The sequence below is a fragment of the Antechinus flavipes genome, chromosome 3, assembly GCF_016432865.1.
Source record: "Antechinus flavipes isolate AdamAnt ecotype Samford, QLD, Australia chromosome 3, AdamAnt_v2, whole genome shotgun sequence".
NCBI classification, from domain to species: domain Eukaryota; kingdom Metazoa; phylum Chordata; class Mammalia; order Dasyuromorphia; family Dasyuridae; genus Antechinus; species Antechinus flavipes.
This window is the reverse complement of record NC_067400.1, coordinates 459711662-459731979: the sequence shown is the minus strand read 5'-3', so window position 1 is coordinate 459731979 and position 20318 is coordinate 459711662. Positions and strand designations below refer to the sequence as shown.

The 20318-nt window shown below is 35.2% G+C and overlaps 1 protein-coding gene across 4 annotated transcripts in view; it reads right to left on the bottom strand.

The window, feature by feature from the left end:
* ATP8A2 (ATPase phospholipid transporting 8A2) overlaps nucleotides 1-20318 on the bottom strand; it is a 769397-nt gene that overhangs the window by 261685 nt on the left and 487394 nt on the right. For all 4 annotated transcript variants that reach the window (XM_051986556.1, XM_051986559.1, XM_051986558.1 and 1 more), the window contains exons 26-27: nucleotides 15332-15515; nucleotides 9320-9430 (exon numbers count right to left, since the gene is read on the bottom strand). In XM_051986556.1, coding sequence (XP_051842516.1) covers nucleotides 9320-9430; nucleotides 15332-15515 — 295 coding nt within the window. The remainder of the gene's footprint in view (nucleotides 1-9319; nucleotides 9431-15331; nucleotides 15516-20318) is intronic.

Here is a 20318-nt window from a genome sequence, read left to right as displayed (position 1 = left end):
GAGATAATGGTTCTCTAGTTGGCACATGCTTAGTGTGCTGCAATGATGTAATTATGCCAAGGTATTTAAGGGCTGAGAGGACTTGAAATAAGGACTCCATCTCTGGCCATCCTCCTGAGTCTCCTGCCTCCTTCACTCCTCCACTAAGACCAAGGCTGGTCCTGAGATCCTCCAAAGAGCTAGTCTGGATGGTATATTTTGGCACCCCAGCATGGGGGCTCTAGAAGCACATTACATTTTGGTGCCCAATGTGGGGCACTAGAAAGCAGGACACTATACAACAGTGCATTAGAAATGCTAGCTTTGGCATAAGAGAAGAAAAAGAGATTAAAGGAATTGGAGTAGATCATGAGGAAACCAAATTATCACTCTTTGCAGATGATATGATGGTATACTTAGAGAAATGCCAGAGAATCTGCTAAAAAGCTATTAAAAATAATCCACAACTTTAGCAAAGTTGCAGGATACAAATAAATACACATAAATCATCAGCATTTTTATACATCACTAACAAAATCCAACAGCAAGAGATACAAAGAAAAATTCCATTTAAAATAATTGTCGATAGGATCTATCTACCAATGGAAAGTCAGGAATTATATGAGGAAAACTACAAAATACTTTCTACACAAATAAAGTCAGATCTAAACAACTGCAAAAATATCAAGTGCTCTTGGATAGGTGGAGCAAATATAATAAAGATGGCAATACTTAAACTAATCTATTTATTTAGTTCTATACCAATCAAACTCCCAAGAAAACTATTTTATTGACCTAGAAAAAACAACCACAAAAAAAAAAAAAAAAAAAAAAGGTCAAGAATTTCAAGGGAATTAATGAAAAAAAAAATCAAATGAAGGTGGCCTAGCTGTACCTGATCTAGAACTAATCTATAAAGTAGTGGTCATCAAAACCACTTGGTATTGGCTAAGAAATAGATTAGTTGATCAGTCGAATAGATTAGGTTCACAGAACAAAATAGTCAATAACTATAGCAATCTAGTGTTTGACAAACTGAAAGACCCCAGCTTTTGGAATAAGAATTCACTATTTGATAAAAACTGTTAGGAAAATTGGTAACTAATATGGCAGAAACTAGGCATTGACCCACACCTAACACCTATAAGGTCGAAACGGGTTCATGATCTAGACATAAAAAATAATATTATAAACAAATTAGAAGAACATAGGATAATTTACCTCTCAGACCTGTGGGGGAAAAAGGAATTTGTAACCTAAGAAGAACTAGAGATCATATTGGTCACAAAATAGATAATTTTGATTATATTAAGTTAAAAAAATTTTGTACAAACAAAACTAATGCAGACAAGATTAAAAGGGATTCAATAAACTGGGAAAACAATTTTACATGAAAAGATTCTGATAAATGCCTCATTTCTAAAATATATACAGAATTAACTCAAATTTATAAGAATTCAAGCCAAAGGATATGAACAGACAATTTTAGATGAAGAAACTGAAACTGTTTCTAGTCATATGAAAAGATGTTCCAAATCACTATTGATCAGAGAAATGCAAATTAAGACAACTCTGAGATACCACTACACACCTGTCAGATTGGCTAGGATGACAAGAAAAAATAATGATGAATGTTGGAGGGGATGCAGGAAAAACTGGGATACTGATGCACTGTTGGTGTAATTGTGAACAAATCCAACTCTTCTGGAGAGCAATTTGGAACTATGCTCAAAAAGTTATCAAACTGTACATACCCTTTGATCCAGCAATGTTACTACTGAGCTTATATCCCAAAGAGATCTCAAAGAAGGGAAAGGGACCTGTATGAACAAAAATGTTTGTGGCAGCCCTGTTCATAGTGGCTAGAAATTGGAAAACGAATGGATGCCCATTAATTGGAGAATGGCTGAATAAGTTGTAAGTTGTGGTATATGAATGTTATGGAATATTATTGTTCTGTAAGAAATGACCAACAGGAAGATTTCATAAAGGCTTGAAGAGACTTACATGACCTGTTGCTAAGTGAAATGAGCAGAACCAAGAGATCATTATATACTTCCACAACAATACTATATGATGATCAATTCTGATGGACATGGCTCTCTTCACAATAAGAGGATCCAAATTAATCCCAATTGTTCAGTGATGAGAGCCATCTACACTGAGAGAGAGGACTGTGGGAACTAAATGTGGACCACAACATAACATTTTCACTCTTTTTATAATTGTTTTCTTTCTCGGTTTTTTTTTTTTCTTTCTAGATCTGATTTTTCTTGTTCAGCAAGATAACTGTATAAATTTGTATACATATATTGGATTTAACATATATTTTAACATATTTAACATGTATCTGGCACCTAGGGGAGGGGGTAGGGGAAAGGAGGGAAAAATTTGGAACAGAAAGTTTTGCAAGGTTCAATGTTAAAAAATTACCCATGCATCTGTTTTGTAAATAAAAAGCTTTAATAAGAAATTATACTACAATATATATATATATATATTAGACTCAAAGAACAGTAACACAGCGTGAAGTGTTTTGGTTATGTTTGCTCATTTACCCTACCTATTCTGAACTGCATAATAATGTATGAGGAAGAGAAAACAGTTAAGATGAATTTTAAAATTTTCATTTTTAAAACTCTTAAGTACTTAAAGAAGGGACAGTTTCATTTTTGTCTTTGAATTCCTAACTGTTTAGTATGATGCTTTTTTATAAAGTAGGAAGTTAATAAAGTAAGCATATGTTGAATTGAACTGAATTTATTTCAGGAGTAAAAACAAAAAATGTTGTTGATGTTATATTGCAGAATCTACAAACATATAAGCAGATTATTGTGCGCTGATAACAAACAGGATTCAAATTTAAGGCTGAGTCAGTCAGGCAGAGAGGAAAAAGCAGAGAAACCAAATGAAATTTCTTACATGAATGTTGCATTAAATAACATAGCTCTTCATGAGCTCAAATTAGCAACAAGAGTAAATTGCACTGAATCCCAGGAAGAATGTCAAATTCAAAGAGCTATACTTCCTCCTAAGCTTTCACTCATTTGGGTGATGAACATTCAACTCTGAGGAAACAAAGCCCCAGAGAACTTAGTCAATTAATAAAATGGGTTGACTTAGACTGAAGGGGCTACACTATCTTTAAAGAACAAAGCTCTATTATTGTGATGTGGTCCAAGTCACTATTATATGGTTATGACAAAAAGCATCAGGTAAAGTGTGAAACAAGGAGATGTACCCTTGCTATAAATATAAGCCAGTATAATGACTAAATTGAGAAGGGATTTCTTATTTATGGTCAGATAACAGTTTGGAAATGACCTTGTAATGACTGACATAGTCTTTTGCTGTAGTCTTTTAAAATAGTTTGGCTTATCTCTCTAAACAGGAAAGACAAACAAATGGATTCAGTATTTCAACATGTATCTGAATGAAAATCCAATAGAGCTGATTCAATAGGACATCTATCTGGAACGAATTACACACACACAGACACAGACACACACACACACACACACACACCAGATTCCATCCTCTGAGCCACCTTGCTACCCCAGAGGAGATTTTTTGAGCACAAGCATTTTTACTGGTGTGGCTATTCATCAATGTCAGGCTATTGTCTATGGAAGTCAAAATGTAGGCACTACACAGAGGGCAATGGAAAGGTTTTGTAGGTGAGAACAAGCTGCAGTTTAACCAAAAAAGAACCCCAAATAAGAGGAATGAAGGAGATCTTCAAAGAATGGCACAGCCGGATAAGGAGATAGGCTAGATTCAAGTAGGGCAAAAATGAGGAAGCCCAGCTCAAATAGCTACCAGCCAGAGTGTTTTCACTGGAACCCTCAAGAAAGAATGAGGAAGGCCTCCAGCAAATTAGGGAGCCTATTTATAGTAAATTCATAAGTGGATATAGATAAGAAAGGAACTGGACTGGAAAGGCACAGATGGGTTAGTCTGTATCACTGTAAGAACCCTCAGTGAATGAAATTGCAGATTCATTTGAGATATCAAGCAGCTTAATCAGGAGCTTATAGGATCTGAAGAGAAGGAAAATCATTTGATATACATATTAACATAATGATTAGAATGTATGGCAATATATATGTTATAGTTTCCCTTGAAAAATGAAACTTTATCTCTGTTACTGAGTTTTCTTTGTATATACTGTAAAAGTCAAGGGAAATGCTGAAGATATTAGATTGATAGCTCTTTTTTTTTTTTCTTTTCTTATTCTTGACTTGAAACAAAAAACTTGATTTTGTTGTTGTTTTATCACTTCCTATTCATCTCTAATACCTCCACCATAGTTTAGACCTTTACTACTTCCCCCATGGACTATAGGAAATCCTCAATTTACAAAAATTCCAAAAGTTTGTTTCTAATTTGGGGACTTAGAATGCATTTTTTCCAAAGAAATGTTATTATAATAATAGTTAAGTTCCTTGTATAGACCATAAAAAGTCTAATTAATCCTTAATGAAGTATAATTATGGTGTGTGTGTGTACCATAGAAACTAGTTAGAATTTTAGTGGCAGGACCATAGCCCTTTCTGAATAATTTTTACAAAGTTTTCTTATAGAAATTTTTAAAACAATTTTTTAAACATTTTTAAAACAGATGTCTTTGAGAGCTTTCTCCCCACTCCCAATATTTATGTTTAATAACTAAACAGTGGTGAGGAGATTTTCCCCCCTGGAGGATAAGGAGAGAAAAGACTTGTTTTAGAGACAAGATCACATCTGGCTAAGAGCAAATCACCACAGAAATCTGTTTCATCCAATCTAAGAGATATGGGTGAAGAATAAACTTAAAGTTACTATATAAAACTGATCTGTTATTGTTAACAACAATCATTTTATGAAATAACATCTCTCTCTAGTTATTAATGAGAGAAATATGAATCAAAACAATTTTGATTTCTGATTTTCACCTCTTAGTAAATTGACAAAGATGAGAAATGAAAATTCTATGAGAGAATGGTCTATAAAGTAAAAGTGCTAGGGAAGAAAGAGATCTTAACTTACTGATGGAATTAATTGTGAATTGGGTTAATAATTGTGAAAAGATAATTCAGAATATATCATTATGATAAGCATTATCAGTTAGTATTTATATACTATTTTAAGGTTTGCAAAGTACTGTTCATAGTTCATTTCATTCTTATGATAACTTTGGGGAAACAAATAAACAATAATCCTTAGAGATAAGGCTATTATTATCCTCATTTTACAATTAAGGAAACTGAGGCAGAGTTTAGAGACTTACCCAGTATAACACAGATAATAATTTTGGGGGGCTTTATTTAAACTTATCCATTGCGCCATGTATCTGACTCCAGTTACATACATAAAGAATTTGACCAAAATGTTTATACCCTCTGACATAGATTCTATTGCTAGACATATATATCCTAAGGAGATAAATGACAAAAAGAAAAGCCCCATAGTCATCCAAATTTTTTATAGTAGCATTTTCTGTAGTAGCAAAGAACTGGAAATAAAATAGATGCCTGTCCGACTGCAAAATAGATAAACAAGTTGTGATATGTGCATTTAAGAAAATATTACTTTGTTGTAAAATACAATGAAAAATAAATGTGGAGAAATATTGAGAAGACTTTTATGTGAAGTAAGCAGGAACACACTAATATACAATGACTACAACTGTAATAATATAATTAAAATTTAATGCTGAGAAATTATAATGATCAAGCTTGGCCCTCAAAAAAAAAAAAAAATGAGGTTAGCACACCCTTCTCTCCTTCTTTGCAGAAATAGAAAACCATGGGTGTAGAACACTATATATGACAAACTTTCTTGATAGAGGATTTAGTTTTCCTAAACTATTTTTTTCCATCTTTTTTGTTATTGTTGTTCTAAAGGTTTGTTCTCTGGGAGAATAGGAGTACAGGTGTTTTGGGAAACATTGGTGAGATAAAAAATAACATGAATAAAAATTTATTTTAAAAACATTATGGAAGGAAACATTTTATCCTAATCTAATCTAAAAGCAGTCACAGGTTTTTTTCCTTTTGGCTTTCAAAGCTACATCTTTTGGAAACATCAATATGAAGTTAAATACGAAAGTGACAGTGAAATCTAAATAGCTTTTTTTCTTAAATTTTTAATGTGCTTTAAAGTGTTTTTTCAAAGTAGGTTTTAAACAAATGTTATTTGGCAACAAATTTCAGGACTGAAAGTGCTTACTCTTTAAATCTTAAATTCCTTTTGCATTTTAAGTCAGAGCAGACTTTTGTTCTTAACCCTTACAGCCTCATCTTCCTGACACAGCTAAAAGCCACAAAGCATGGGTGATAGTAGGTGTAAATAAGTAGGAAGGAACCCCTGGAGAGTAGGAGGCTTAATGGGGAATGTCTAGATAAGAAGTCTAGACTATCTGTAATTGGTTGATAATGGGAGACACCAGATAAATAAGAACTTCCCAAAGCCAAAGGCTATGTAAGTTTAATATATACATGAAATTTGGGACGAAGTATGGGGAGTGGATACTGGGAGTCTCTTAAATTACTTCAATCTAATTATGTACTACTCTAAGTTACATATGGGCAAGCAGTCACTCCTATCACAATTGGAAAAGCAGAGACGAAAACATTTTCTAAGGGCTCAAAGGAGGCTACACATAGAAAGGAAGAAATAAAAAGATCAAACCTGTGAGAGCTAGATTAAGTGACCTCTAAGGTTCCTACCAGCTTTAAAGCTTTGAACCATGTCCCTATAAGAACTTATTGTTTCAAAAAAGAATGGATGTGTGAAATATGGACAAATCAATAATATATTTCTTTAATCTTTCATTTTAAACTTGAGGCTTTTTGTACATTGACTAAAACCTCTCATCCCAAACTTCATTTAAGATGTTTTTCCATGGAGTATTTACCATATATTTGCATAATACAGAAAAGCAAAAAACTTTAACAAAAGGATTTCTCTTAAAGAAGTAAACCCAACTTAATCTGCAGGGCTTTAATTATTTATTTTTAAAGTGAAAAGTGGCATTCTTTAATAAAAATAAACCCTATTCTTTGATTTATAGAGAAATTTTTGTTTGTACAGAATTGCCATATCCTAACAATCACCTCACTAGAGAATCATCAAGCTGATGTCAGTTAAGATAGGGGAAACATTAGCCAACATTCTAACACTTGCTTTTATACAATCTTATCAGGAGATAGTGAGAACAGTTAGGCCATATCCTATAATATCTGCATCTACCATTTTCAGGGACAACCATTCAAGGACATAAAAAAATAGCTGCTCTAATTATTAAGTCTAAAATGATTATTAGTTGGTTGTCAAAAAAGAAAAAGCAAACCTTCTATTTCAGGGTCATATAAACTTATAGAACATCACACTTAGACTCAGGGAGACCTGTGCTCAAATGTGATCCCTAGTGTTTAATAGTTCTGTGACTTAGGCAAATAATGAACCTTTCTGCACCTCAGTTTTCCATTTGCAAATAACATTTGTAGAGTGTATGTGAACCATAGGGCAGGTAGGAGGCATAATATATAGAGTAATGAATGGGACTGGACTTAAGAAGACCCGAGTTCAAATCAAACCTCACTTCCTAGCAGTGGGACACTGGGAAAATCACTCAATTTTTGTTTTCCTTGGTTTTCTCATATGTAAAATGAGCTGGAGAAGGAAATGGCAAACCACTCCAAATGGGGTCATGAAAAGTCAAATACAACTGAAAAAGAACTGATTGATTTGGGAATCTTAAAGCAAACACAAAGTATGAGTCATTACTAATGTTGACTGCCCAGCACAGAATCGGGTAGGCCACAGATCAAATTAAGACTTAAGTACTTAATAGCTGTATGAGCCTGGATAAATCATTTAACCTCTATGTGCCTCAGTTTCCAAATATGTAAGTGACATATAATAACAACAATAATACCCTACTTTCAAGCACTGTTTTGAGGATTAAATGAGATAATAATTATAAAGCACTTAGTACAGTGCCTGGCATATAGCAAGAACTATAGACATGTTAGCTATTATTTTTATTATCATCATTATTAAAAACTATAATATTCAAGATCAACTTTATGCCCACTGCTACCACCTCCCTAAAATTAATTGCTTGTTTTCCTCTTTATTCTTTTTTCTAGGAGAAGGGACTCTTGGATTGTTTTCTGTTAGTTTTCTCAGAAGTGATGGCAGATATTTTCAAGATTTATTCGTTCTAAGTTGGAAAGAGGTTCCCTTTTTCTAAATAAGTGTTTCTGGACAAGAATACACATATGCTACTACTGCCACAAAGCTGCATTTCTTTGCATATGGCATTGGTACTCACAAATAAGTGACCTTCACAGCAGCAGGAACTTCAATTTGACTTTGTGTGATTGTGAGAATTGTCACTTTGCTTAGCTTCAAAAAACATTGGCTTCAGGGAGTTATTAGAAACTGTCAATGATTTCAGCAATGGGATAGTTTACCTTCAATAGTATTTAGTAGCTAAGAGGCAAGATTTACTTTGGTACAGAAATTGACCCATAAATAGACCCCAGGCCTGATACTTTTATAGCCTTTGATCTTCAATGAGCTGTCCTGTCTATCAGCATCCTGGAATCAGTTTGACAACAAAGGCCGAACTCATTTGATATATTTAAGCAAACTTGATATTTTTAAGTAAAGTAACCAGAAACACTGAGAGCACAGAAAAATGGCAAGCCCAATGTCAAAAATGGATACAGACACTAAACTGTGTCCATGGAAGAAAAGACCTGGACTGACATAGGCTTTGCTGTGGCCACGAGGGGGTGGCCTATGTAGGTGGGAGACTTTGCCACTTAGTGTTTGTAATCCACTTGGCTTCAGCCACCTTTGGGAGCTAGAAGGCACAGATACATTAATTTGATGTTCCTATATATTGGTTTGGAAATAGAGGGGGATGAATTCTTTTTTCCTCTTCTTTATGCAGGTGATGAAGTGAGGATCACAAAAGTAGTGGGGGAAAAGTTCTGTTCCCCCAATCTGTTACAGGAATGCTTAGAATGGTCCCTAATAGCCGTGTTGGCTATTTTTCCATTTCTCAAAAAATGATAGTGATGTACAGATTGTTGATTCCCAGAGGCATCTGTATTTGGCACAGAGGTACATCATGACTCCACAAGTTATTCATGTCTCACATTATTTCAACATATTAGAATGACATCCTTTTTACAAATATTTTCAAATCAACAAATTATTTTTACTGACATTAATTAAAATCCAGAAATATTCCCATTTCCCCATGCTTTAAACCACTCTCCAGCTACTTAAATCTCTACCAAAGACTCATCTCTTTCACGGACAATTATGTTTCCATCCTTACCTCAATAATATAAAGCACCACGTTCTTGTAGAAGCAATATAAGATGCATTTGGTCACTCGATTATAACTCCAGGCTCCATGCACCAACAGCAGCTTCTCCAAATAGGCAAACTGAGAAGAGAGAAGTAACAGTCAATTCAAGAAGCTAAGAGCTCACCACTTAATATAAATCATTCAATGGCATTTTGAAAGACCTCAGGCTCTCACTGCTAGGTCTGAAGTTTTCCTTTTGTGCAGAAGGCTCAAAGGTCGAGGTACTGGGACAGAACCTACAAGATTGGGATGGGGGAGGTACAGTATCCAACCCTGGGGACAATAATTTGTCCTGTTAAACTAAAACTACTGCTTAATCTCCATTTTATGAGAGCACTTAAGCATTTAACATCTTTGCCTTAAAGCTGCTACAGACTGTTTGGCCTATCATTTGCATAGTTTAAGTAACAGAGTTTAGGGACCTTCATCTTTGGAAGAGGGATTAAGTCCCCAATCTTTAAAGAGAAGAGGATTTTAAAGGGAATGGAAAGTTTCAGTTAAACCATTAACTTTCTGCACAACCAGGGACAAATGAAAACAACTCCACTTTAATTTTCCTACCCAGAGAAATAGATACCTCCCTCTCCTAGGATTAAGCCTTCAGGAAAAACATACCCAAAAGGCCAAATGCCAATAAATAAACAAACAAATGGATGAATAAATTAAAAATAAATAAATAAATGATTATTCCCTGATATCCACTTTCTGAAAGTTAACATGAAGCAGAGGTCTAGCCAATAAGGAAAGTGATATGAATTAACTAATTTACAATAAGATGACAGGAAGACAGGGACAATTCAGTTATCTTTATCAGAGGGACTAGCATTTTGATAGAGACCTGTAGGCAAAAGAATAAACTCTCACCTTGGCACAAGGGTTTTTCTTGACTTTTCCTGACTGTTAAATTATTTCTAAGACTTACTTTCTTTTTATTGCATTGAAAAACCTTAAGGGTGAGCCTTGGTATGAGAGCAGAAATATCACTCTAACATTCTTAGGCTCTTAGCATGAATATATTAAAACTAATTTCATTCCCCCATCACAGTTTGGGAATATTAAATATACATTACTTAGGGTCCTCCAGTTCCCCTTAGAGTTTCCTTGAACTAAAACCTTAATCTCCTACTTCTAGTCTAAGGGTCAAGAGGACTCTGTCTCAACCAATTGCTGTTGTCAGTACAAAAGTACAGTACAATTCAAATTCCCATTATGTACCTAGAAGTGGCAGTTAAGACTATTTGACAGTCTATGAATATTAAAAAAAATTCATCGAATATTGTGAATCTTTTATTAGTTTCAGCCTGCTGCTAAAGTGCAATTGATTTTTTTTAACTAAAAAGTTATGATTTCAAAACAATACAAATAAGAGGAGGAAGTATATAGTCTAAATTACCTAAGGATAACATACAAGAAGAGGTGCTTCTGTCTAGTGTGAGACCATATTCTCAGGTGCTATTGCCAAATATCTGTTGCAAATAATACCTTAAAATCATAGTAAGTAGTATCATACTCAAAAACGAAAGTCTTGATGCAGAAACGCCATGAATAAGCACATATAGAAAAATAAAACTCTTCATAAAGGCTCATTAAGGATTCCAAAGGGGACTAGGAATCATAAAATAACTAAATAAAACAAATATAAAGGAAGTTTGCATTTGACCTAGACCCCCAATAGTAAACATCAATGAGCACAGAGAACATCTGCTTGAATCATCTCTAATGTCACAATTTTTAGCTTTGGAATGATTTATCTTCAGAAAAAAAAATTCCTAAATCAAAATTCTACTTTTCTTGGGGTGCTTTAAAAAATTAAGAAAGTAGGGAGATAAAAGGTCAAAGAAAAGAAGAAAGTTCTTATTTGTACAAAAATATCTATAGCAGTTCTTTTCTCAGGGCAAAGAATTGAAAATTGAGCGGATGACCATCAACTGGGGAAGTGGATGAACAAACCATGGTACATGACAGTTATGAAATACTATTATGCTGTAAAAATGATGAGAAGAACACATTCAAAACAACCTAGAAAGACTTATATGAACTCATGAAAAGAGAAGTAAGCAAAACCAGGAGTATATCATATATAGCAACAGCAATATTGTAATAAGGATAAACTATGAAAGACTTAGCTACTCTAATCAAGACAATGATTCAAGACAATTCCCATATGAAAGAACCCATATGAAAACTGTTATCCACCTCCAAAGAAAGAGGGGATGAACTCTGAATGTAGATTGAACATACTTTTAAAAAAACATTATTTTTATTATTTTATTTTTTTTTCTTTCTGCTTTTGCAATATAGCTAATATGAAAATATGTTTTGTATGACTTTAAAAAAAGTAGGGGGATGGATGACTCTCTCTAGAAGGGATGTCTCTCTCTAGAGGAAAGCATGAAGGCATAAGCTAAATCCTACCCTCATTTATTTAATAATAAAGATAGTAAGCAAAGTTGTATATTGCTGGAAGGGAGGTGGGAAAAGAAAAAGGAGTTGTCACTCAAGGGGTGGCAGTGGTCAGAGTATAGATTCAGAAAGATTAGAAGCATTGTATATCTCTACCTATGAAAAAGCACAATTATACTGGGAGAAAAAGACAAAGTCAATCCTTAGCAAAATTGTAAAGTAGACAAAGGGCTTCCAGGTCTTTCCATCCCTTCCTTTACTGTATTGAAGCAGTGCATGTTCTTCTTAAATTCCCATTACCTACCGTTGTTCTTAGGAAAAACATTAAAAATGTATTCGCATTAAGTTATTAATGACCAATAAGGCTAAAAGTGTTACCTTTTGCTTGGATCTTTTATATTTTAAAAGATGACCAAAAAAATTGATCTTCAAAAGAGGAGAGTAGAATTTAATAAGATCATAAAAGTAATCTTGGTCATGTAGTCCTCATTGGACTACCTCATTAGACTACTGAGGATACTGAGGCCCCAAATAACAAGATGGTTTGGCCAAGGTAACAGAAAGAAGTCACAGAGCCACAATTTAAAATAAAATAATGACTCCTGCTTCAGGGTTTGTTTTTCTACTCTATTATGCAAGGTGAAAGAGTAGGGGGAGATCCAAGACCTGGAAGACAGATAAGGAGGAGGTATAGAAGGCTGAAACTATAGAATCAATGTGCTGAGGTCAGGACTGTTGAGTGCTTGAGGCTAACTACTGATTGGACAATACTCTATGGGCATATGCTTGGAAAATGGTCCTTTCCACTATCCTGTGCTGGCTTAATGATTGCTTTTTACAGAGGATTGTAGGAGGGACTAGGGGGTGGAGTAAAACGAGTGAGGGACACACTCTCAGCAGTAGACAAGGAAGAAGGTGCTTGCAGAGATTCTCTTCCATCCCCTTCACTTCTACCCTAAAGACCAAGAATAAACATGGACTTTTGCTTATCCTGACTCTGGCTGATTCTGGGGTGTCCTGGGTGCTAGCGTGATTATTACAAGAATAAGCCTACATTTAAGGCTAGTACTGACTAGGCAGAGATTGAGAAAGAGAGGGTCTACAGAAGAGGCCACTTGTCTTTTCCACAACCCTTTGCAATTAGAAGCAGCCAGCTGCAACTAGAGCAAGAAAATCAAAAGGCCCTGTTTGAGAACACCCCTCTGCTTTCCATTCAGTGTTTTAATCTGAAGCAAGAAATGCTCAAAAGTCCAGTTCTTTTCTCATTAGCATTTTGTTTTCTGAAAGAAAATCTACTTTCCTAGATATTCTTAAATTGGGAAGATAATTACCTAGAATGCCCAGAAAATCTCATGAGATTCTCTTTCAGTCCTACAATTCTGTAAGTCAAATATTTTATAACTTCAGGGTCTATAACATTTAGTCTCTGTTATATTCTAGGAAAGCAAGATCCTCAAAGGGTTGTTTTTCTTATTGTTGTTGCTATCCTAGGCAAAGTCACATGTAAGAGAGTATTTGTAATATGAACATCACTGTTCATGCACATATCTTATTTTCTAGGACACTTTACCCTCTGCTCTCCAGCAGATCAGCTAATGTTTCAGAGACCAAGTTTCAAGTTTGCACAATCATGGCATTAATTCATAGAAGAACTTAAGGATATGATCTTCCTTAAAGGGGAAAATTTTTCCTATGTTGCTCAAAATCACAAGGATTTCCTTAGGCACAGTAAAAAAAAAAAAAAAAAAAAAAAAAAAAAAAAAAAAAAAGCACAAAATTATGTGGGACCTTTAGACATTACCTAATTAATCTCAGGATCTTGAGGCAGATGAATGTCTAAACCAGAGGCGCTATAGGACTGCTTCTGACTCTTTGTTGCATCATGTGTGCCCCTTTTAAAATGAAAGGGGAGACACTGATACTGATTCAAAATATTAGGTCTTTTGAAATACCTTTATCATTATAAAATGAGGGTACTCTAATTCTTATCATTGTTATTATCTCTAATGTTTCCCTAGAGCTTATTATGTGCCAGGAACCATATTAAGCTCTTTACAATTATTATCTCATTTGATTTGCACAACTACCTTGGGAAGCAGGTATTATTATTTCTGTTTCACAGTTGGGGAAATTGAGGAAAACAGAAGCTAAATAATTGAATAGGATCCTCAGCCATTAAAGAAGTCAGCTTTTTTGGATGTCAAGCCTGGGTCTCTCTGCACTGTGGGGCCACCTAGCTGCCTAAGCAACTAACAATAGAAGAAAAGATATTTCTTGATAGCAATATATTACATTACATACCGCTAGGATAAGACAGAAACTCCAAACTACTTTTCCAACTTAATTACATTTTACTTATTCTCACTCAATTTATAGTCCAGCCAATTTGGTCTTCTTCATGTCCCTTCTGCATGATCCCCTATTTTCTATCTTCACCCCTTTATCTCAGAATATTCCCATGTTTGTAGAGCATATATCTTGTTCTTTTCTCTGCCTCTTAGAATCTTTAGATATCTTTTGGATTCATCTACAATGCAGTCTTCTGCTTGAGGCCTTTCCTGATACCCCCCTCCAGGTATGAGGGCTACCCCCCAGGTACTTTGGGGATGTTTTCCGAATATATATGTTTTCTGAGTACGTACACACACACACACACACACACACACACACACACACACACGTACGTATGTTGTTTATCTCCCTATAAGTTCCTTGAAAGCAAGGATGGTTGTCTTAATATTACAATCTAGCACATTACAGGTATTTAACAAAATACTTGTTGATGGTGGATGAGTTAAAATATGGTTCAAGCCATTAGGAGTAAAGGTTTATTCTTTTTGTCTCTTGGATACCACTAAGTAAGAGATCAAAGCATTTCTTTCTAGTCCAATTGATAGTGACCACATTAAACATTCTGGATGTCTTCAAAATGGAGCTTTTGGTTTAGAGAGGAATTACATAAGATAGACTAGGTTTGTGTGTATGGTTATAAATGCTGCTGCTGAATACAGTCATTAAAATCCAAATGAAATAGATGTTCCCAGGGAAAATAACTCATGAAGGTAACAGCTAAACCAAAAGCTACCCTTGGCACTGAAAACAATGAGATGAGCATATTAAACTGGAGTGACTGAGAAGAAATCGTTAGAACAGAAGGTGGAGGCCTGGGGAGGTATGGAACAAACAAACCAAGAACTGCTCCACAATTAACTGGGAGAATGTGGGGACACAAAATTCTTTACCAAGAGACACTAAAGTAAACTGCAAACGTGGGTGGGAGGAGGATTATTATTAGCAGGACTGCAGACGTAGCTGTCATGAATGGCGCCTCTTTCCAATGACAGAACAATGTGGCAAGTCCCACAGCTGGCCCAGAGAAACTTAAGCTGTAGGAAAGGGTACTTCGAACTATGTTAAGATCAAAACCAAAAGGAAACCCAGATAGGCTGGCGGTATCATTTTTAGATGGCCAGCCTCACAAAAGCAGCAGAAATTCTACAGGACAGAACCCAGGGCGTCTGCCCAGCTGACATCTCTGTCAGCAGGCCCCAGCAGCTGTTCCTTCATGCTTCTGACCTGCGCGATGGCGTAATCGGAGGAGTTTGTGGCCTGCATGCCCTCATTCCCACTGATCCCCACACCAACGTGAGCAGTCTGGATCATCCCCACGTCGTTGGCGCCATCCCCTATGGCCAGGGTGATGGCTTTCACGTGCTTCTTCACCATGTCGACAACTTCAGACTTCTGCAAAGGAGACACTCTGGAAAGGAGGACAGAAAGAAAACTCCATCAGACCCTAGTCATGACCACATACATCTTTCCAAGGGAGACAGCTGTAATCTACATTTAGCTTGCAGAAGAGGGAAGCCATTGGAAAGTTTCCTGATTTGATACTCAAGCTTTAGGGCCTATGCCAAAAAAGGTTTTTAAAAAAACACCGGGAGCTTGTGGCTTTCAAGTGTTCTCTGACTTCCCAGAGGAAGCGCCCAATATGAGCCTGACTCGTGATCACACTTCCCAAGTGCCTGTCCTAGGTTATGAAGGTAGTTAGAATACTCCAGTTGCAAAGATCTTAAGAGAATGTCTTTCCAATCAATCAGAAGACCACCCTGACAGCACTTTTGAAAGTTGTGGGTCATACACACATTCCTATGCAAGGGAAAGAAGTATATGCAGCAATCTGCTCTCCATTACAGAAGGAAGACAGAGCTGGCAGAGCAAGGAGAAGTGAGAGAGGCCCTGAGAAAAGGGAAAGGCAAAGGGGAAGGGGTAAGCCTCTTCACCTTGTTTTTAAAAGGAGATTAAGTTTTAAAAGAGCCAGAATAGATTTAAGGAAGAAAGATGAGAGAGTATTAGATCTACTCCTGAAGAAATGCAGCCTTAAAGGATGGGGACAGAGGGAGAAGAGAGAATATTATAATAGCCTTCATGAATCCAAGTTTTCCACTTGGTTTACTGGAGTGCAAAACATTTCCACAGAACCCAAGAGGCTGATACCACATTTTGGTCAAGTTACTGACATCTTTGCCTCCAACTAGTTTTCAACAGTGCATGTGTCTGTACTCGGATATGGGAGGTGGAAATGGATAGATCAAATACCTGAATCATTCTGCAAAAGAAAAAAAACCAAGTGGGTAGCTTTCTGAAATATTCAGAGGGTATTCTGGCAGTGCTGGCAAGTAAATGGCATCTTATTGCCCTTTGAATTCCACAAACATGTTGGAGTCTTGTTTACTTAAAACATGTATATACCTGTATGTATAGTGTGTGTGTGCATATGTGTGTGTGTGTGTTCAAGCAGACTCTACCAGATTTGACAAAAACACAAGCAAAAAAAAAATTAACCTTTACTAAAATGTCCAATAAATTTTTAGAGAAGTCACACAATATCTTTCCATGAATATTATTAGGCATCATTCTCTACTCGCAAGAGCACTTTTCCCAGCAAATTAATCACCTAGCAAGATTAAAAGATATAGAACCTTAGTACTTTGAGACATGAAAGGGATTTTAGATGCTGATCTGCTACAACCTCTTCATTACTAACTCTAATAAGTAATAATTGACAAATTTTGAATTTCAAAGAATGGGCAGAAAATTGATTTTAAACAAATTAGAACTTAGTAAAGTAAACTTCACTGTCTACCTGACCATGGCTAGGAAATAAGCAAGGAAGTCTAAGTAACAACTGGAAAGGTATAAGGGACTACTTTTAAGGGTTTACTTTTGTTAGAGCTCTTGGGATAGCATAACTGGAGACGGGGAACAACAGGGTCTGGAAATACTCTTTTTGCTAAAGTTAAAAAGGGTTAAGTGGGTAGGGGGCTTTCCAGGAGATGACCAGCTATTTAACAGAACTGGGGAGCTCACTGAAATCTATACTAAACTGGGAATCTTTAACTCCATAGCAAAATAGGAAAAGGAATCCTCACCTACCTCTAGAAATCGAGAGTCAAGAGTCCAAGCAGCCCTAGGCCTATTCTGCCACTGACTTACTTGAAACAAATCAAAAAACTGTATCAACAGAAAAAAAGCTCAGATCCCCAAATAATAGGATTCTATTAGACCTGTCCCAGTCTTTGGGCACTAAGTTAAAGCAATAAGTTAAGAAAACTGCCTAATTTCTAGCATTTAATTCTCTTATCATATTTATCTGAGAAGTGAGTTACTCAGTAAAAAGTTACTCTTAGAAGATCTATCTGTTGACCCAAGCAGAACAGACAACAGATGTTTGTTCCCAAAGACCAAAAGTAAAGGGGAAAGAATCTAACTGGGCTATAAAAATGGTTCCCAGTGTTTTTAAGCATAAATTCACATCAAGGATTTATTATACCCTCAGCTATAATGCACTGGAACAACATAATTCATATATGTGCTGGAGGTTCAAAACAGACTTCAAGCAACTAATTTCTAAAGAACAGGATAAATGTCATTGCTCTTCAACCATCTATACTTAAGTATTGAACAAGTTAAATTATCAGCTTTTTTTAAATCTTAAATTTGTGAGCTGTATTCAAATGACACATTTAAAACATATCCCCATCAGACAATATCTAGATGCTGGCATTCATTCTATTATGATAAACTTGAGGGCACAAACTAGATATTTTTTGCCTCAACTATTTTGGTTGATAATGAATAAAGATGCAAAATGAAGAGCGCTCAAATATGTATTTCTTCAAGTAAATATCCTGTAAACTTTCTTTGTGACTTATGAAATGACATAGTAAATTTTCATTCTATTTTAAAAACAATTATAATAATTCATAATACGGGTATATCTATATTACAGATACCTTTCTACAATCAAATATTATACTGATTTTTATAAGCTGAATCACTGTATTTAAAGCAACTTAAGTTCAACCAACCTTTTTTTGGTGACATATCCTCAAAGCAAGGCATGCTTTTATTCTCATTATGTGTGTAGGTAAGTAGTTCAAGTAATATTTGCCCCATTGAGGAAGTCAGCTGGTGCAGTGGACTTAGAGTCAGGAAGACCTAAATTCAGATTTACCTCAGACACTAACTATTCAATTCTGACCAAGTATATCACTTGTAAAATGGGGATAATAACAGTAGCTACTTCTCAGTGTGTTTATGAAGATTAAAAGAGAGTATTTGTAAAGTACAGTGCCAGACACATAATAGACATGACAAATACTTATTCCCTCCTCCCTTCTAACTCCTATCCAGGGTGATGTTTAATAAAGAATTAGATTCTAAATTACATGGATGAAGCCTGGTTCAAAGCTCCAAAAATAAAAATCAAGTTCTCTTAGGATTTCCTTTGTAATAATCTAAATACCCCAAAATCCACTTGAGATCCTGAATGTTGCTGACTGGAAAGCAGAGTCAATTAAACCTCAGACTATTTTTGTGGAGAAGTCAGAAATAACCTGATAAGAGAATTTCATTACTATTATGAAAACAAAAACAGTGATAATAACTAGCATATATATGGTACTTTAAAGCTTGCAAACTGCCTCACAAAAATCATATCATTTGATCCTTACAACTATCCAGGGAGATAAGTACTATTATTAGAGATAAGAAAACAGACACAATGAGATTATATTAACTTGTCTAGGGTTTTAAAGTTACCAAGTATCTAAAGCCAGACTTAAATTCAGATCTTTCTGACTCCAGGTCTAATAGTCTATCTACTGTGTCACCTGCTCTAGGCTAAGAGTGAAATATTATTATTCAAAAAAAAGGCCATTCTTTTCAAGGCTAATATTTAGTTAACTGTAATGGAACAGTCTTAGAATTTCAGAGGCAGTCTTAGTGTAGTAGAAACAGAATGCATAATCAAAAAGTCCAGGTGCATGCCTGGCTTTGAGTGTACGAGTTTTCTCTTCTTTAAGATGGGGACAATATAGCACCTGTCCTATTCTTGGAAGATGGATTTCACATTCAAATATCAGGTTCAACTAGATGATTCTACCCTAAGCCACCCATCCTTTGAAGCTACTCAAACATTTCAGATTTACTTCTGAACTCATACCACAGAAACAATTTCTTGGCTAGAATTCTATTTCCGATATTCTACAAATCACATCATCTAGTTTCATTTGCCAATCTTACCTCTTTTTAAGTGACATAATCAAAATAAGTATCTATTTTAGTAATTTAAAATAAATCCACTTATTCAAATCCCAAACCACACAGGCAATTCTATAAAAGAAAATAACTATTGGCACCTACAAGATTTTATAATGGGCTGTCCTGTTCACTTAAAAACAGATTTCAAGCAACTCAACAGCTTTTCTTTGGAAACTATCCTTGCCACATCAAATTCATTATTTTTATTTTTGCATGGATAGTGGCTTTCGCTTCTTTTTTAGGAACTATAAAAATCTTTAAAAATCATTCATATCTTAAAACAACAAATATATAGCTATGTCATGAATCTAAAACCTATTACTTCTACTAGGCCATACTTACACAAACATACTTTAAGGCATTTCTGTGGTCTAAAGCATGGAAATTTAGTTCTTACTCTGAATCAGTTTCAGATTTTCAGAAAAGTGGAAAAGACAATCAGCAGTTCTAGGTCAGTACTAGAAGACTGCTCTTAGGCTACTCTTTTACAATGAGGAATAAGTAGAATAAACACAAAAACATGGGTAGATCCTTGAGATGAACATTTATTATTTGGAGGAATGTACAATACTGAGCAATCTTGCATGAGAAGACTTTACAGATGAATGTATTTCAGGAGCAATTCAGAGGAGATTTAGAAGCAAACAAGGACATAGATAGAGGAAGTAATATATTTTTAACACCATAAAAATCTTATGGGTTAAAGTGGTAGATATCACATGGGAAGAATGAAAGAATTAAAATGCTGGAAAGATAACTTGGTTGCCAATGAGACCTTGAAATAATAAATAAGTGAATTTCACCCCCACAAGCAGAAAATTACTACATTAAATTTTACAATTAAAGGAAAAATGTCAATATAAATAAGAACATATTTGAGAAATAAGGCAAAAATACCAGTGGTACTATATAATAATGATGTACTAGGATTAGAATATGGTCAGTGACACTAGGATTA